Raw genomic sequence first — 19,620 nt, 5'->3', positions numbered from 1 at the left:
TACCATGTTCCAGCAAAGACATGTACAGTACAGCTTTTCATACTAGAATATAAAAAAGTGCAAAACCCTCAGTACACCTAGTAACCATGGTGATCAATCCTATCTCAAACCTTTCCTTTAGAGCACTGCTATGTACTCCCACCAAGTACTTTCATCTGGAGAAGTATAGCACAGACCGTGAACTGATAAAGCAACAAGACTGGATGAAATGGTCACTCCCATATCATGAATAACCACCACACATGCAGTCACGCATTGGGGTATGGAGCTGACCAGAGATGCTGATGCCTGAGGATTTTAAAGGTTCACAATGGAGATTACAATATACAGTTGTAAGGATTATATATTGGTAATGGTTTTTAGGACCCAACTGCCATACACAGCTCTTAACACTTTACAAATAGAGATAAGGGACATGATAAAAAAATCGGTCTACTCTAATATTAGTTTCGCCTAACAATAGTAAATAATCGTTGATTAAAGCCTATTGCCATTTGTACAGAATCACGTTAACTTTTCTCCTTTGTTCTACCTACAAAAGAATGCAGTAAATGCCTTATTTTTCCCTTTTAGGAAATTCATTTTTCCAAAACCCACCAAATAAATGCATTTTCAAGGACAAACAAGAGCAGCGATTCCTTTCTTCATCGAAGTTATCCTGGATTACTGTTAAACATACCTTAAAATGCATTTGAAGGAGCTTTTCTAACACGTTGTATAAGAACCCTTGTAATCATAAACCACTGTCTGTGATCCTTAAAACTACTTTTTTTTCATCAAATTAAAAAAAAAAAATGGATTAGAGGGGTATGCTCGTAATTTTATTTTTTCATAATGTGAGTTCAACATTGAAATCTGGGCTAACTGTACTTAAATGTAATGCAATGTATACGCATTTGCGAGATTTAACCGATATGGGGAGAACATGAGAAATCAAACATTTATGCATCCCATATCATACGTGAGCACGGTGATTCTTCAATTGCAGATATTATAAACCAGAAAATAGCTCGTTTTGTAATGTTGTACATTGGCAATAGAGTGAAAGTGATGACTTACACTGGTGCAGGGACTTTGAGGGTTGCCATGTGCTACTGCTGCCGGTCAGTGGAGCGTGTCTCCTGCAGGAAACTCCACCTAACAACGAGGGTCAGGGTTACACCACCACCCCATCACACAGATAAAAGCAGTAAGTATATTAATTTGGACAACGCTAGGAATTTATTATTTTTTCATTGAAATGATCATTACTCATTATATAGGTTCTGTTAAATAGTTTTAATGACATTTTTTTTAAAAAAATCTCGATTGAACCTCATTCGAGATTCTAAGTTAGTCCTCACATCTTTTCTCACAACACAACATCGCAAAGCGTAAATGCCACAAAAAAAAACCCGTCACTGCTGCAGTGGAGGCTGTCGTGTGTGGTATCGGCACGCTCTAGTAATCGTGAACTGTGCTGCAGTGATCAGTTTTAAATACTGCTTTCATAGATGATGTTGGCGTTCAGTTAACCATCGCTGCTGTTTTCTTCAGAATCATTAGTCGATTTATGCCAATACACAGAGACTGACGTGTAGAATAGTGCTGCAGTACTGGATCAGCAGAATGTGTGTTTGTATACGAATGCTTTGAGTCTGGGATTGAAGATGCTCGTTTAGATCAATTCCCAATTTTTGTCCCAGTGTGGACCATCCTCTTTCTGGCAAACGTGGAATAAGAGGCTTTGGATGCGGCGTCGTTTGCAATTTCCCTTTACTTCTCTCACTTGGAAACAACGAATTTTCCATTTAAGTGCGCAGCCTCCTTATATTTAGAAATTAATTTGTGGATGAAGCATTGGACATCGGTTGGATTCTTTGTCTAAAATATCGAGATGAAATTTCCAATAGAGACACCAAGGAAACAAGTAAATTGGGATCCAGAAGGTTTGTATTTGGACAAAAAGAGTTGGACGTTTTTCTTTTCTCTTGTTTTTTTCTTCTTCTGTTTTATCGTGATAATGTGTTTGCTTGTACTTTATGGGCAAGTCTTATTGGGTTCAGTGGTGCCACTGTTTTGGACACTGAATGCCTATCACGGATGTGCAGTACTGTGTATCAAATGCATATTATGAAAAGGCATTTTGAACAATTGTGCTTTATTATTGAATAGTTTCGTTACACCTGACTAAACATTTTACGCTTGTTGCCATTTAGGCTTCAAAATAAACGTTACCATGTTTAGCCGGACTCTAAAAATATGCAGACTGCAGTGGGTTTGTTTGAAGTGAAGGCTACCAATAAACGAAAGGCACCTTTCTCTCTTTTTGATAATTCTTGAATATGACTGGGTGTATATTCTGAGGGCTCAGATGTGTCTGTTTGCTTAAATGATCTCAGCGGGATGTATCAGGGAGCAGGCAGCTGGGGAAAACCTACAGCCTGTCAAAGAAAGGGAACACTATTAGGAACATAAGGGAGAAAAAGAAGTCGAAGCTGAAACCTAGAGGCATATTAACATTGAAAGATGTTTTTTTTTCTATTTTGCTACGTGGGCGTTTCTCCCTCATTTACATGCCCATCAACCCTTCCCAGGCAGCACTCTCTTGAATTTCATCCACAAATGACTGATTCCCATTTGGGGTTGTGGGCTTTCCCCCACCCTTTCATTGCTTGAATACTTTAGATTTATAGAAAAATCAGATGCATAGATTATTTTTTCATTAATTGTGAAAGTCAGAACACAGTGACGAATTTTACAGAAGCACGAATGAAATGCGTACCAATTCCTTGCTTTCCTATAAATTAAACAAATTCATGTTTAAAGTGACTCAAAGATGTAGAGTTAGTCTTTTTTTTATATCTGAAATGTATTTCTTTGTAAATAAATACATGATCCATACGTTTTACCCTGTGACAATAGGTAGCCTATTATACGCCTTAAACTGTAGACATGCTAGTGATAAATTATAGGTGACATCATCTCTGCTTGTGGTTGCCAGAGTTGCTTTTGCTGTTGATTCTGGACGTTGGGAGGGCATATTGTATTGCACGTTATTAAAAGTATTCAATATTATATATTCATTATTTTCTCGTCGTTTTTTAACCATCATTGTATTAATTAGCATAAAATACTCATAGGTTAATAAACGATTTAGAGAATTGTTTGTTGTTTGTTTGTTTATCAGGAATAGTTAAAAAAAAAAAAAACAGCTACTACTAATATTTTTTCGTTACATCATTTGAAATGGGACTACTTTATCATTCATGGCAACAAGCTCAGGAAAGGGGAACACATTTTCCTTGCTGCATGGAAGCATTCCTACCCTGAAAAGATGCTCTGGTTTTTACTGTTTAGCCTCAAATATTATTATGGCTGGGGTGAAACTGTCCAAAACAAGCGCAGAGGAAATTGGTCTTTGGAGGATATGGCTCAGAAAGTGGTACATACAGTAGGAAAGGCAGCTTGAGCCCCTGCAGCAAAACCTCAGTTGGGGAATGTAAACAAGCTTAACAGGTAACAAGGTCTGCTTTTCATTTTAACACTCATTCATTCTATTTTAGGGTAACGATTATGTATAATTGTGGTACACCACAGCTTTAAATCTGAGACTTTATTTAAACGTAATATTATAATGTTATCTTGTTGCCACATTCTAACTCATGCGAACAAACACTATATTGCATTCTGATCGTGGCAGTGATAATCAAGTAATAGATTAACAATGAAAACAGATCATGTTATATCTTGATTGTGGTGCAGAGTGCCCCTAGGTAGGTATGAAATCACAATAATCAGTAGATAAAAACAGGACGGCCTGTCATTCATTATATGTAAAAACAATGGATGAAGTTCAAGCATATTGATGGGACTGCAGCTGAGTCTGCAGTATTCTGTCTAGATCAGCTTCAATGATTCACACTGTGTCTGCGAGCATGTTACTGGGATTTATATGCATGCATTAAACATTTTCTTTACACTCACTATGCAACAATTGTTGTTGTTCTTTATTTCCAGTGGCTGTTCAATCTAGTATGCCTGCCTGTGATGCAAAACCCAATGACCACTGCCCACTCCCCAGGCTGTCCATATCCTCCAGAACCACCATGGTCTCCAGCATGGACAACAGCTCCCCCAGCCCGCAGACCGTGATGAAGTGGAAGACCGTGCTCGCCATCTTTGTCGTGGTGGTGGCTTACCTGGTGATTGGGGGACTTGTGTTCCGGGCTCTTGAACAGCCCTTTGAAAGCAACCAGAAGAACACGATAGCCTTGGAAAAATCGGAATTCCTCCAGAAACATCCTTGTGTGAAGTCAGGCGAACTTGAGGCCTTGATACAGGTAAAGTGTGAAAAAAATATCATTGTCCTCTGCCGGTGTATTACCTTTATGAAACTCAAGCAGACCACAGCGCTACCAGCAATGGCAATATCTTTGTACCTTTTTTATGACTTTGTCATTTATTGCTTTTATTCAAACACTGTTTTTTTCTGTAGGTCTGTGTTAAGCTGCTTTCACCTGAGTACTGGAGCTGCTCTTCTGTTCTAGTCACCTTCCATAGACATTATTGATGACACTGGCACTGAGCTACACAACCATGCACGAGATGGCTCTTAATTCTATATCTCTTGCCTGGGTTACATTATTATTATTATTATGATCATTTATTTCTTAGCAGGGAAAAGCAGAAAACAAAACAAAACAAAATATCCTTCTCTTGTAAAACCACTATATTATACAAGCAGGGAGCCAAGCATGATTCTGAATTTAAATTTGTTACAAACCTTCCACAGGGGTGCTCAGCTGCATACCATTGTATCTGAAATTTGTCCCCAAATAGAAACACATGAAATGCAGAGAAAATGCCATTCCCACATTTCTAGCTCTTAATGAGTGACTCCACTCGGCATGTTCCTAATTAGTAGTGGTTGCCAGCAAAACATGGAGTTGCATGTCTTTCAGCACTGTTTATTCTATTGACAATTTATGATACCTAATTCTTGCTCTAAAACATGTACATTTTTAAATATATATATTCTGATTTAAGGTTTCCGCTGTTTGATTCATTGAGAAAGGAAGCATCTATGAAAATGTTGAATTCTTCAAAATGCAGATCAAAAGCAGGATTACTTGGGGATGCGAATCACATTGTGTTTGGAACTTTAAAGACAACACAGGAAGTTTAAAATGAAATCTGTCAAATAAAAAAAAAAGTGTCACAATGCAAGCCTGAAATACGTCCTGCAATATCTGAAGAAATAATGTGGTTTAGCAGAAAATCTCAATGCGTAGCTTGTGTCTGGTGAATGTCTCCTGTGTGAATACAGATATCCTGTTGTCTTCTTATCAACACAGGTATATATAGGTTTTAAATGTTAGATCTTTATTCAGGGCCATAGCATAGGGCTGTTATTACTGCTGCAAGTGGACTCTTTTTGTACCAAACAGATAGAACGTGTTGGGGGGTTGGTAGCTTGAGCATGTTCTGAGTTCTGTTCTACCTGCCCATTGGTGATAGCTACACATCATAGAACCAGATGTGTGTAATTGAACTGCTGGAAATGCAGCAGTTGAGGTATATATATAAGGACACAAATATTGCCTGTGGGACAAACAGTGCTTTGGTTTAAATTGTTGTCTGTGCATGTCGTTACTGACACAGGCAGTAGATGGGTAGTTTTTGTAGAGCTCTTAGGCTGAAGGCAAGCTGTGCAATATATTATTTAATAGGCAGGGATCTGCAGATTCTGCGCTGTGTCACACAGACACAATGGTGACTCATTAATCGAAAAACAAATACCAGTGCACTCCCAAGCCCTCTGTGAAAGGCTTTTTTTTTTTTTTATAATTTAGTCGTCGCCAATTATTTTTACCCTGGTTTTCACCCCAATTTAGCATGCCCAATTATCATCTGTATCCCCGGCTCACTGCTCGCAACCCCCCCGCCGACTCGGGAAACGGAGGCTGGAACACGCGTCCTCCGAAACGTGCTCCTTCCAAGCCGTCATTTTTCGCACTGCAGATCCACAGCAATGCCACCAGACCTATAGTGCCGGAGGACAACACAGATCTGGCGGCTCCGCTGCAGAGCCACAGGCGCCCTATCGGCCACAGGGGTCGCTGATGTGCGGTGAGCCGTGGATTCCCCTGCCGACCTAAGCCCTCCCTACCCGGGCAGCGCTCAGCCAATTGTGCGCCGCCCCCTAGGAACTCTCGGTCACGGTCAGCTGTGACATAGCCTGGATTCGAACCTGTGATCTCCAGGCTATAGGGCACATCCTGCGAGGAGCGCATTTACTGGATGCGCCACTCGGGAGCCCCTCTGTGAAAGGCTTCTTTATATTGATTACACTGTAACAAACTATGGGAAATAACTAATACAAATCTTGAGTTACTGTATTCTCATAAATCCTTTATTGATACTGTGAACACAGGGTTAAGGGTTAACAGGGTTATAGTGTTTTTGTATTTGGAATCAGTGACTCGGATCTGTTTAACAGTGGCAGATCAAAGGTAAACTTGTGATATCGCAGGCTTTTTTCTAATTGTTGTTAGTGAATTATACATTTGAATTTTGACAAACAGTTTGCAAGCTCATGCTAGTCACAAGGATTAGCACACTGCTGCTGTCTGCTTACAGTCAAAACTTGAGCTGCCAGAGAAACTTAATTCAAATGGCAGAGCCATCATATTGTTCTTTAGTGGTTCATTTTCCTGTTCCATAATTAAATCTATGCAGTATCAACATTAAATAACCTTAATAATAAAGCAATGTCAAAATAATAATAAAAAAAAAATGTCATACACCAGACACTGTGCAGATTCCACTTGTTTCTATGGCAACAAACCAACTGAGGAATGTCATTTCAGGTAACACTACAGTAGTGCAATACTGATGTAGTAGTAGAGGAACTCATTCCAACATTTGCTTTTCTACCAGTTGAGATTTTCGTGTATTTTTATTAAAAAAAATTAAATACGTTTTTAATTAAACGTCAAGAGAGAAAAATTATCATGTGCACACGAGCCTGTGTCTGGAAAACCGCTGACAGAGCATTTCCCAACCACTGAGCAATCGCTGTCCAACAGCCAAACCTGAGGTAAAAAATAAAAAAGCCCGCAGCAAATTATGTGCCAACACACAAACATTCACAAAATAAATAAATATTACAGCGTTTAAAGTGTTTGCTGGGAGAAGATGAACCAGGCTGATGATTAAACTAATGAATAAAATCAATTAAGCAAGCAGAACAACAGGCTTTTTAAGGACACTTCAATTGTATCTTGGCCGAGAAGCTCAATTCTACAGTATAAACATTCCCTAGGCTTCGGGACAAACTAAGGGACAGTAGTCCAGCCTATCACTTTGCTCTTTTCCTTAGGCAAGTCAACTCTCCTTATCACTGCATCCTGCTCTGGTATTTACCAGCTCAAACCAGGCCAAAAGCTGATCCTATCCCTCCCACGTGTTCACCGGTGAAATTACCAACAAATGAAAAGGTCTTCATTTAGCAAGAGTCCCTCCTCAATGACATCAAGCTGCTTCACTCCCATGCTAACTGAAGTACCCCCACACCAGCCAGGGAAACTATGTAGTACCAGGTTGGATACTAGCTGCAGTCAAAGCTACACGTTCAGCTGTAAGCACCATTTCTGCTACTATAATATAATTTCTGAGTAAGTGAGCTAAGTCATTTCTACCCTAATGGCAAACACTGAAGAAAAGACCAAACAAACAATAATATTGGAAATTGCTTTTCCAGTCTACACATGCAGGTGAAAAACAGGCAGGTCAGAGTTTTAAAAATAACTTTTCCTCATTAAATTCTAATGAGTTATTCTCAAATGTTGAGGAAACAGAAGAGTGTGAGTCTGTTTATACATTTTTGTGGTATTAATTTGGAGGCAACATACAAATAAAAAGACATATACAGACTGTCAGTAGGATATTCCATAATACTGTCAATAGGGTATGTCATTTTACATTTGCAAAAAAAGGGACATTATAAAAGGTTTGTTTACAGAGTTTTTTTTTTCCTTTGGCTACTTTAGTGTTCTGAATTTTGCAACCAAGACAAGTGGTTACTTATCTTAGAGGGAGGTTGAAATGGGAGGTTCCATGATATTGTGCCATGGCTTAATTCAAACCCTGTATTATTAATGGCAACAGACACACTGTGCTTGATATAAATGGGATAGCTGGTACCACGTGACTTTTTTGCAATTCTCTTTCATCTATTCTCTATAGTGTTAGATCAGTTTATCACAGCACTGTTTCTATATCCTGAATGATGATATGGTGATATATTGGAAGTAAATCCAACATACATCAGCTACAAGTATGCTGTGTTATGTAAAATTGTCTTAGGTTGATTTCATCAAAGTAAATAATGCATTGATGCCTAGAAAGATCTTAGCTAGCATAAATGCATAGAGCTTGAACACAAAATACATTTGAAACAGGCAAGCAGATCAGAGAACACTTCTCCGCCCTCTGTGGATGGTTCCAACATAGGCAGGTCCACATTTGGCAGCTTTGAGGATTAATCTCGAGTCTCTTCAGCCAAAAGACATATAACGGACATTGCAAGGGGATTGATTTATTTTTAATAGGTTTGTAGCTGTAATTATACGTGCCAGAAAGCCAGCAACAACAGAGAATGACTGCATTCAATAAATGTGATTCTCAATTTTTGAAGGTCTTGCAATTTTGTGATTACTGTTTATTAAAACAGCAGAGACCAAGTAGAGCAATAAAGTTGAGAGTAACACCCAGTCAAGCCACTGCTTACCAGATGATCTGCAATGCAGTGGGTTCTGTTGTAAGAGACCATGCACAGCTACAATGGAATGAGCTGAGCTGCATGTCTTTGACATTCTAAAGGTATTGAAATGGTATAAAATCTAGTGATACACACCAAACTACAGGTAAACTAATTAATGTAGACAAACATTCGGGCGAATGCCTTCATCAATGATGCCTTTATGAAAGGTTTGTATACTTGACTCCGCTTCTCTTTGAGTTTTACTTAAGAATGTCTGATTGAAGGCTTGATGTGATGGATGATACTGTATATAAACCAAACTACACTGGCAACTTACTGCAGTTCTATGGTTTCATAATAGTATCCGACTGTTAAAGTCACTGTCACTGTGCAATACAGTGTACATGTTCCAAATCCCTTGTGTTGCCATTGCTTGTAGTGCTGTAGTGTGCTAATAGCTTTGCTAAGGTATCTTCACGTTAATACACTGGTATTATAATGGGTTCTGATGTTATTCTTTATATATTCTGTAAAGGACTGTGTTATCACGGTTTCACTCCACTGTAAACCTCAGGAGAGGCCCATATAAGGGTGGTGATATGGTATCATTTTATTAAACATGTCATTTAATAAACTATATTTGGAGTAATACAAAAAGTAACTTCAAGAACAAGTCTTGCTTGATGTCTTCATAGTCAAAAAGTTTGTCATTAATTTATTTTATGTTTCAAAATTCTGCTGCAGCTTGTTTTGATTCTTGGCAAAGAATATAACATTCCACTTTTCATTTCAATTCTACAGTTAATAGTAATGATTCATTTCACAGAAGACCACAGTCAGTCGCAAGCTACCTGTATTAAATATTACATTGCAAAAAACAATACTTTACATTATGCAAATTGGTTGATTTATTCTGTTGGTGAGAAAACAAAGCTGAGACATAATACCAGTGGGCCAGCTTTTTAAACATGGAAATATGTATTCTGATTCTAGTGCTTGAAATTGTTTCTTGACATTTTATTCATGCATTGCATTATTATGCCCGCTTTATATTCCTGTTTTTATTAATCAGATATACTAGGCGGAATTGCTTTGGGACGGTACCCATTTTAAATATGTGTATTAAAGAGTGTATTAAAAGACTCCAAGATGACGAGTGTTGCATATAGGGACAAAGGGCATTCCAATATTCTCCCAGAATTTGTTGGAGGGTAGTGCATAATTAACATTGTTCTGGTGACCTTTTTATTTTAAAGCAAACTGGGAATGTCTGCAGCAGCAAATAAATCAATTTGAAATCAAGAAGGAAAGCTGCACTGTGCTGGATGTGTTCAGTAATTAACATGTAATTGCTTGTTGTCAGATATATAACACTGTATTTCCTTTCAGCATGCTATTGATGCTGTGAGTGCTGGAGTGAGTCCAATAGGAGAGACATCCAACAATATGAGCCACTGGGACCTCGGGAGTGCTTTCTTCTTTGCTGGGACCGTAATAACCACCATAGGTAAACTTTAGAGCTGAACCACCAACAGTTTACTGAGCTCCGCCTTTATAAATCAACTTCTGCACATCAGTCGCATTACCTTAGGACATGACAGAACGAGAGTGTGACTTCACACAACACACAAATTGCTTTTGATTCCTCCTGTGTATTGCTAGAGATTCATTTTTAAACGCAATGGGCCCTATGTATAAATGTTTTGTGGTTTGTATCAGCCCTATACAGTATGTATAAAAACTACGGATGTGTTTTAATATGACTGTCTTGGTTTTGGTTGCAACTAGGGTTTGGAAAAGACAATGTGAAAAGCTCTGAAAAGAGGTTGAGAAACTAAAGGCTGACATTCCTTGCCCAGAATGTTTATAAGAATCCATGCATATCCAGAGCCGTAGTGACCATCACCTCCAGTATGTTTTATTGCTGTCACGAAACAGAATTAACTGGGTACCAGTATATCGCCGCCTATTTCCCTATACTCTGTCACTTCTTTTAATAATAATTGCAGACCCCAAGATTTATTACTTCTTTCCCCAGAGTAAAAAAGCTGCAAAATCTTTCATGTTCTGCTTTATGGTCAGGCAGCATGACTGATGGGAAAAAAACAACTTTAAGGCCCTGTTTTGGAAGGAAGCTGCTAGGGCTTCATCATAGCTTTGAGATCCAATATACTGTCCACAAATAATACATAAAATAGCTGCTTACAAGTTGTGATTCCTGCTAATTACTGCTTACTTGCACAGCTGTCACAGGTATCGATGTCCAGTCAAATTGTCACTTTGGAATTAATGTCAATTTGACTGAGACACAGGGCATCATCCACTCCTACCTGTTTATACCTATTGCTCAGCTTGTCAGTTTACTTTGATGCTGTCTTTCACTGAGAAGTGGGTCGATTTCAATTTTCCCTCCGTAACTCCTACTTATTGGAAAAACAACTGCTTCACCCAGAGGAGAAAGGTCACAGAGAATGCTTTCATCACTGTGACAACAAATTCACATGAAATGGACGAAAACTGAACCAAGAAGCAACTTGCCGTGCAAAGTTTGGTTACTCTAAATAAAAGACTGCATATTTAAAGGGTATACTCACTGTACATTGTTTTTCTTGCCATTCAGAGAAAGAGAAAACCAACCAATAGCATATATACTTGGTCATGGCAGAAGTAGATGTAATTAATTGAACACCAATGCATGCTTACATTTAGTATTAGGCAGTTGAGATTCTCCTTGAGCATAATAAGCCCTTATTTTAATTCCCTACTGTATAAAGTGTCTCTCCCCTTATCACCTGTTCCATATTGCTACTTCTTGACAGTGTGTTGTTCAAATAGCAGAATAGCACCATTTTGGGTCATGTTTTACACTTTCCCTGGTAACCCAGCCATGAGATGCTATTTGACAAATACTTGGTTCAAGTAGAGAAATAACTATCCCACTGGTGTCATATGTTGTTTCACAATGCCTGCCTATGTGCCCTTAGTTTTCAACAAACTACATGGATTGAATATGCAAGATAAAAACAAAAACATGCATTTAAGAGAATAAAGATGACAACCTAAATCCTCATCCAAATAGTGTGTATATCATTAATGCATATAAGGCATAATATATTATATATAAAAAATATATTTAAGAAATAACAGTGTGGGTTCTGCTATGTGAATGCTTCTAAATAGCAAGATGCCACCATTATCTATAGAATAATGTGTCTTACATTTGCTAGAGAAAACAATTTAGCCTCTTCAGAATTGTTGCCCCCGTTGAGAGGGCCATGAAACACAATTGTAAGCAAAGCTGTAGAAATTAGTTTACAGTGAACATTGTCTTATGTCGTGACTCATTTTACCCAACAGCCCACATATCCAGCTATGTGAATGGAATTAGTGTTCAACACTGAAAGTTCAAGGTAGAACAAGCCGCATACAGCTTTGGAGCTTGATGAAATAATACGAACAGTGATCATGAAGTGTGCTTGATTTATTTGATCTTGAAAGGAAGACACAAAGCCAGAAAGACAACCATTGCTGTCATCATGGATAGATCACCTCCTCCTATTTGAATCTTTGTGCACCAGCCAAGTAAATGAATACGCTTTATAATGCAATGGAAGAGAGGGGTATCTGAGCAATGATTTTCTCTCTGAATCCTCCCTGCTTTGATTGAACTGTGGTGAGGGCCTGTTAGATAACAGGTAATTAATAACCTGTTCTTGTAATTCGCTCTCTCTTTTCTAAAGCAACAATACAACTTATGCAGTTGAAATCAATTAAAATATTGACTTTGGTCACTAGCCCTTATAGAAGTTTACCCCACAGCTTTTCCATGGTTATACAATGCATTTACCATAGTTTGCTGTGGTTGCCATTTTATTTAATAGGCTTTACTGTACTTTATATATTGCACTATTCAGTTAATTATAGCTGTAATCCCATTAATTGTTTGCTTGTTCTTTTTTACACTAGGTTATGGAAACATTGCTCCAAGTACGGAAGGAGGTAAAATCTTTTGTATCTTTTATGCCCTATTTGGAATACCTCTGTTCGGATTTCTACTAGCTGGAATTGGGGACCAACTTGGGACAATATTTGTGAAAAGCATTGCAAGAGTGGAGAAGGTATTTAGGGTGAGTAAAAACAAAAAGCCTCATTATTTTCCAAGTTTTTTATGAGGCAGCCTTAGTTTTAAGCCTAACTTAGTGGGCTCTCTAAACATGGTTCATAACCCAGTCATGACCCCTGTTTTGTGAGCCCTGTAATGAATTGCTAAGATACATGTTCAGGGAGGATAAGATTTTAAATACATAACGGTATACTAATAACCCTTTCATGCATGACACACAGTAGTTTTATTGATTACAACCCACTGTTCATAAGATCTCTCAGAGGTCAATAATGTTTATGTTCAGCAGCCGCTGATAGACACAGATATCTCTGCAATTACTGGGGACTGGTCTGTGTCTGTGGAAGAAAGCTTGCATATATTCTGTTTTGTTACAGCAGTTTGGATTGTGAAATGGAGGGATTAGGATGTCTAGATTAGGACTGAGATATCTGAAGCTGGCTGGTGGTTTGGCTTTCAAAGATGACCATGTAGACCCGAGTTTGCTTCTTGGTATCCCAGATACTATTTGGATGTACAGGAGATAGGCCTTGCTGGCAGCTCACTGCAGCCCAGTGTGCAAAGACCTGTGAAACAAACTGAACATGTCACAAAGTCATCCTAAAAAAACACAACGCCTAAAAGAGGAAAACAAAAGCACTTAGACTCAAGGAACATCATTCTCATTAATTCTTTATTTTTTAAATCTCTGTATAAAAACATTGTTAAACTAAAAAGTATATGGTGTTGCTACTGATCTAGAAGTGCCATACATCCTTTCTCTCCTTATCTTAGCACTGTATGTTAACATATGCTGTCGGAAATCACGTTGCAACCTCACGGGACTCCTAGGTCCCAGTCTGAGGCAGTGTATAAATATATGTAAAAAAAAATATGTTTTGTCCTGTTCTCATGTATAGGCCTACTCAATAAAGCAGTTCCTTCTTGGGCTTGATAAAAATAATCCAGAACTAAAAGGGTAAAGAGAATATGGTTTATAAATGATTTAGAGGAGAACAGTGTGGTGCCACATAACATATGTATTTTTCAGATCACTATGAGAGAACGGACCACTAAATGATTTGTCTCTCTCATTTCAGAAGAAGCAGATAACCCAGACCAAGATCCGAGTGATTTCGACCATCATGTTCATTTTACTCGGCTGCATCGTGTTTGTCACAATTCCAGCTGTGATTTTCCAATCCATCGAAGAGTGGGAGACGCTGGATTCTCTGTACTTTGTAGTGATCACCCTCACAACTGTAGGGTTCGGGGATTATGTTGCAGGTACTGAAATGGGTTGGTTCCATATACAAAACCTTCCAACAAGTATTGGGACAGATACAGAAATACAAACTGTGAGACACCTGTGCTTAAACAACGGGTCTTTTCAATAGTGACGGCCAACACAGATTCTTCATCAATGTATCTGGCCATACATTATTTGCAGTTTTATGAGAGAATGTGCTGTGTAAATGATGTATATATTTTTAAGATCCCGCCCTATTAGGTCTGACCCTTTCTCAGGAAATCTTTTTTTTTTTGTTTTACTTTTAAGCTTACAAATTTCTATGTTGATTGTTAGTAGGTCTTTGTTTAACACCAAGTGCCCGTGCTTTGGTAGTTTTTCAAACTATGTGAACTGACTACAGTTATGCATCTCAAAATGTAAATCTGTTGCCTGACCATTTTATGTGAATTGCAACGCTGTATTAGAAGAAAGAAACATTCCAAGGAAGTTTCCAGGGAATTTGTATTCTTCTTATGTGTCTTGTAATTAAGAACTACTAACAACGATTTCCATTGAGCATTGCTCACCTGTTTGAGATGATTGTTACTTCAATGGGTATCTGAAGCGCTGCTAATGTGAAATTAAATCAGACCTTTTCGATTTGCATTAATTCAATGTCATCTCTCCAACACTTCAATTGCATTTGATTGATTTTGTTTTTATTACCAAATCGATGATTCTTGGGCACAGGAATACAGCACAGAGGATAGTGCCTGTGGTGCGAAATATTTGCACTTCTTCGTTTTTCTGGCGGGAAAACCTTCCACAGAAATATTGTGTTGATACCATAGGACTATATGTAAATGAATGTCTTCAATGGCCAAACAAAAAATAATTCTTTACTATAATATATTATAAGGAGTATGCTAGTATAGTAAAATATAATGTTCGGTAATGAATGAACTATTTGTTTGTTGTCCCCAGGTGGAAACAAAATAATCCATTACCGGGAGTGGTACAAACCGCTGGTGTGGTTCTGGATCCTGGTCGGCCTTGCTTACTTTGCAGCAGTGCTTAGCATGATCGGGGACTGGCTGAGAGTCATATCGAAGAAAACAAAAGAAGAGGTAGGGTAACGTTCACAAAGCAATGCTTCAAATTAGAAAGGATTTCACTCACTCAACTCACTCTTCACAAAACCCTAGGAGGGAAGTAATGAATAAATACAAACTTCTTCTTCATCTCCTTTAGTGTTACTGTAGTACTCGCTGTGCTCCCCATTGTACTGCATTGCACTCTCAAGGTGTCAAGTGACCTTTCTGAAGAAGGACGGACGAGTCCCACCCATTGATTTGAATGAACTCATCGGCTCGCTTTCTATATATTCCTGCTTTCTCCGGATTGGAGGTTTAGCCCTAGCATTGCACAAGATTATGTAAAATTGTCTCTTCACAGCTTGCAGTGTATCATGGCTGTTTATGCTGTTGGCTGTTAACAAATTGAAATTGATAGAGATGTAATGATTTATTGACATACTGGTTGAGTCATGGGGGCCTTAGAATAAAAAAACAAACTACATATGAAGTTAGAGTATTGCTGCCTTATAATTCTAGAACACAAAGGTGCCTGTTAAGTGTCATATGCATATAATTCACAGTTTTTAACAGTATGAACATTTTCTTAAGGTTTGGACAGTTTAAATGCGGAGAAAGGCAAGATGGAGTATTGAATTGCTTCTGGGGCCATTAAAAAAATAGATGGACTTTGTATGCATTGAATGTATTTTTTTAATGCTCTCATATAACGGTCCATTTAGACAGAAATGAGGATTGTCTTTCATTTTAGAGTTTAGTGGGTTAGCGCATAGTCTTTCACTCTAATCATTCACCTGTGTGTGGTGGCTTCGTCCTCAAAGCAAAAACAAATCCATATAAAAGACGTGTTATTCTATCAAGAAAAAGCCTATTTACCCAGCATACTGTCATTACATGCATACTGCTTGCTTTGTCAATCTCCAACCCCTATGCTGTCGTTGATTGTGTGCAGGTTGGTGAGATAAAAGCTCACGCTGCTGAGTGGAAGGCCAGTGTGAGAGCAGAGTTCAGAGAAACCAGAAGGCGGATGAGCACAGACATCCATGACAAGCTCCAGAGGGCAGCAACCATGCGGAGCATGGAGCGACGGAGGCTGGGCCTGGATCAGAGAGCTCACTCCCTGGACATGCTGTCTCCAGAGAAAAGAGCCGTCTTCGCTAGCCTGGACACTGACCGCTTCAAAACATCTTCACAGGAAAGCATCGACGCCAAACTAAACAACCTGCGGCTCCGGATGTCCGAGCAGTACGACCAGCAAGGCTCCTCTGAGGATAACATCTTCAACAGATTCAGTTCTTTGACCAGGCTGGCTAAGAGGAACAAAAACAAGGACCTCAAGAAGAACATACCAGATGATGTCAAGAAAATATATGAGAATTTTGGGAGCTGCTCAACAGATGAAGAGAAAAGAGAAGACGAACAGGAAAAGGAGTGCAACACCAGCGTGCCAGACTTTGAAAACACACCGAGATCCGAGCTGCAGAATGGAAGTATACCCAATGTAACCAAAGAATACGATAACAAATAATCACTAGAAGAAAAAAAAACAACCAGACAAATCCTTAATGGGTGAATCAGTAGGTCGTTTTTAAATATCTCAAAACGTGCCTTATATTTCCGGGAAGGTACTTTACGTGTAGACTTGAGACGGAGCAAGGTCTGCCGTATACACTGACATTGTTCACTGTGCCCTCGTGACTGAAGTTTCATTTGCCAAAATGAAAAAAAAAAGGTCAGCCTGTCGAGAAAGCTACCAAGGATGGTGGCTGCCAAAATGTTTTATTACTTGATAATTGTGAGAACAATTGCTTATTTATAAAATGAAGAAGAAGGTTTTTAGGAGGCAATGTTTAGAACTGACCTAATCCAATGGGAAAAAAACTGTAGCATAATACAATACCATATATATTATGACTGTGTTTTCTTTTGGGAATGTGACCTTAACTAGTGTTTCACTATTACAGTCTTACTCCACAGACTAGTAATGGTCCTGGTGTAATTGTTTTACTTGGAGTTGTTGAAGCGAGACAACACAGTTGCTTTAAAGCAGCTTTAAAAAAAAAAAAACAGATATGAAGACTTTAAATACTGGAAGATTTAAAAAATCAGAAGATTAAAAAAATCTTCTAATTTAATTTTAGAGACTATTAAGGTGTACAGGTTTTTTTTTTAAGCTTATTGTTGATACTTAGATTGATACATATTGATGCAGAGAGCTTGTAATGGGGAAAAAAACTAAAAAAAAACATGTGCATGAGTTCAGAAAAATGCTGTCTTATTAAGTATATTGAAAAAAATATCAAGTTCGTGATTACAAAAAAACGAAACCTCAGGGCTTGTTGTCCTATTATTGATGTATACAAATACGTTTTAAAATGTGCTGCATTCACACTGAAAAAAAAGAACAGTAGTCAGACAGAGCTCCGCTAGGCCTCATTTTGATATAACTCTACGCAGATTCCACTTTAAACAGTAGTTTGTAGAGATAAGCCATACATTGAAAAAAAAAAGCGTTCAAATCAGTGACACATTTAAGAAAGAAATGAGTTCCCGAGACAGTAGTTTACAAAATTTGCAGAAATAACACTATGGCTGCTATTTATTATTTGACCTTGTGTGCTTTTTTTAAAATGGAAGTACAGTGTATGTCTATTAAAGGTTGCCATACCCAATATTTGGTATAGGTTTGCTTGAACCGTAAACAAATGAGCTCATAATGGCTGCATTTATACCGTTTTAACACAAGGAGGGACAGTGGATCAGTGTCGTCTTCTGTTAAAGGAGCAGAAATACCAGCAATGCGAAATGAAGACCAAACAAAACGTTTTAGGACAGAAATTTGATTTGGTCTTGATCCCTTAAAGAATTCTGAGTTTATTTAAGTGTGTGCAAATAGTTTTATATGTTTTAGTGTGCTCAGGTTTTTTAGGCGTGTTTGTGCACAAGTTATGAATAATATGCATATTCTGAAAATACAGTATTTAATCTCCTGTTCCTTCAGTCTTTATTTTCAGTGAGGCTAGTTAACGTATTGAGTCAGATTTGTACATCTGCTGCTCTTTTGAATGATTTTTGAAAGTTGTTTCCAATTAGGTAGTTATTGGTCTGTGTGCCGCAGCATTAGTGAACAACATAAAATAATAAAAAATATGAACAAAACTAAAGAAACCAAGTCTGGTAGACAAGGATTTTCAAAGGTGTCTTCTTACTTATATGCAAGACAAAGAATAAACTTGCAGTATACAAATATTGACTGGAGTTGAGGCGTGTGAAAAATTGTGAAGTGTGAAAAATTGACAGCCAATGGTTTTTATTGCTCAGTGGAGTTAACCTTTTCAAACCAAGGGTGACATTTTTACCATGGTAACAAGTTATTAACACTTTTTAAAAAAACGATTATTTATCCAGAAAATCTCTCATGCTGTAGCTGGTGCGCCATTTTGTTTATTGTAGGGTGGCTTCAGAGGGCATCTGTTTTTTGGGTAACAACGCAAAACTATTTTGGTCATATGACCATGCATTAACCAATTGGAATGCAGCACCTTTGCTTACCACTAAAGAGCCTTAAAACATTTGTCTGCTGGACATGAGTTTCTGAAGTTATGAACAAACTCGCAATTATTTCTTTCTGGAATACTGAAGGGAGGCATACCAGCATACAAATTTTGCAAAGGCATTGACAATAAAGCCCATTGTGTGTCCTGTGCAGATATTAGAAATATTTAAATTGTACATGCAGGTGGAACGCGAGGCGATATATGTTATAAACACAACTTGTTACCATTCTTGATCAATCTGCCGTGCTGTAGCCAGGCTTACTTGGCAATTGCCTAGTGTGAATGCAGCAGTTAATTGATTAAAGTTCATTCTTAAAACAATAAAATACAAAAAAATAGCATGCAAGTCTGCTAATATATTATATAATGGTATTGATTGTACTTGTGAGCTACAATAGATCAAATTTAACATGAAAGTTTTAAAGGAGTTGGAATGAGCAGGGTACCCGCTCAATTTACGCATTGTGAAAAGCATTAAATGTGCGACCATTACATTAAATGTAGTGAGTGCATTTTGGAAATAAATATCATAGTCAATGAACAAATGTAACAGTGCTAAGTGTGGCTTGTATTTGGTCTATGTCTATGGCAATCCTTTTCATAAACCTATGCCTCATTTTATACTGTTTTAAGTATGTATTCTTCGGCTGAGCCTGTTTTAATGTCAAAACATATTGGTGTTGATTGCAAACATGTTTTTTAGGTTGGGGTCATTCCATCTTAGGTGGGCCAAAAAACAGAGAAGTGGTGGCTGTGCAAGCACAGATATAGATATAGATATAGGTACAGATACAGATACAGATACAGATACAGATACAGATACAGATATAGCTACAGATACAGATATAGCTACAGATACAGATATAGATATGCTCTAGTTTAATGGGGAT

At 38.0% G+C, this 19,620-nt stretch overlaps 1 protein-coding gene across 2 annotated transcripts; it reads left to right on the top strand.

The window, feature by feature from the left end:
- Positions 1 to 1,085: 1,085 nt before the first annotated feature.
- On the top strand, positions 1,086 to 19,351 carry LOC117969691 (potassium channel subfamily K member 10-like). Of its 2 annotated transcripts, none has more exons than XM_058987839.1 (7): positions 1,086 to 1,189; positions 4,000 to 4,322; positions 10,136 to 10,253; positions 12,713 to 12,873; positions 13,949 to 14,135; positions 15,064 to 15,206; positions 16,126 to 19,351. In XM_058987839.1, the coding sequence occupies exons 1-7, from the start codon at positions 1,087 to 1,089 to the stop codon at positions 16,699 to 16,701; spliced, it is 1,611 nt and encodes a 536-aa protein (XP_058843822.1). In that variant the 5' UTR covers position 1,086; the 3' UTR covers positions 16,702 to 19,351. The 2 variants fall into 2 exon arrangements, with proteins under 2 accessions (XP_058843822.1, XP_058843823.1); XM_058987840.1 differs by lacking the exon at positions 1,086 to 1,189 and adding an exon at positions 1,410 to 1,928.
- The last annotated feature ends 269 nt before the right edge of the window (positions 19,352 to 19,620 follow it).

Source organism: Acipenser ruthenus, chromosome 15, assembly GCF_902713425.1.
Source record: "Acipenser ruthenus chromosome 15, fAciRut3.2 maternal haplotype, whole genome shotgun sequence".
Lineage (NCBI taxonomy): Eukaryota > Metazoa > Chordata > Actinopteri > Acipenseriformes > Acipenseridae > Acipenser > Acipenser ruthenus.
The sequence above is the reverse complement of the archived record's forward strand: the minus strand, read 5'-3'. Positions and strand labels throughout refer to the sequence as shown.

What these genes read in the sequence shown, in the direction of transcription:
- LOC117969691 (XM_058987839.1), top strand. Translation starts at nt 1,087, where the DNA reads ATGTGCTACTGCTGCCGGTCAGTGGAGCGTGTCTCCTGCAGGAAACTC. An exon ending in AACTTGAGGCCTTGATACAG is followed by an intron (nt 4,323 to 10,135) that starts GTAAAGTGTGAA and finishes ATTTCCTTTCAG; the next exon opens with CATGCTATTGATGCTGTGAG. An exon ending in GTTCGGGGATTATGTTGCAG is followed by an intron (nt 14,136 to 15,063) that starts GTACTGAAATGG and finishes TGTTGTCCCCAG; the next exon opens with GTGGAAACAAAATAATCCAT.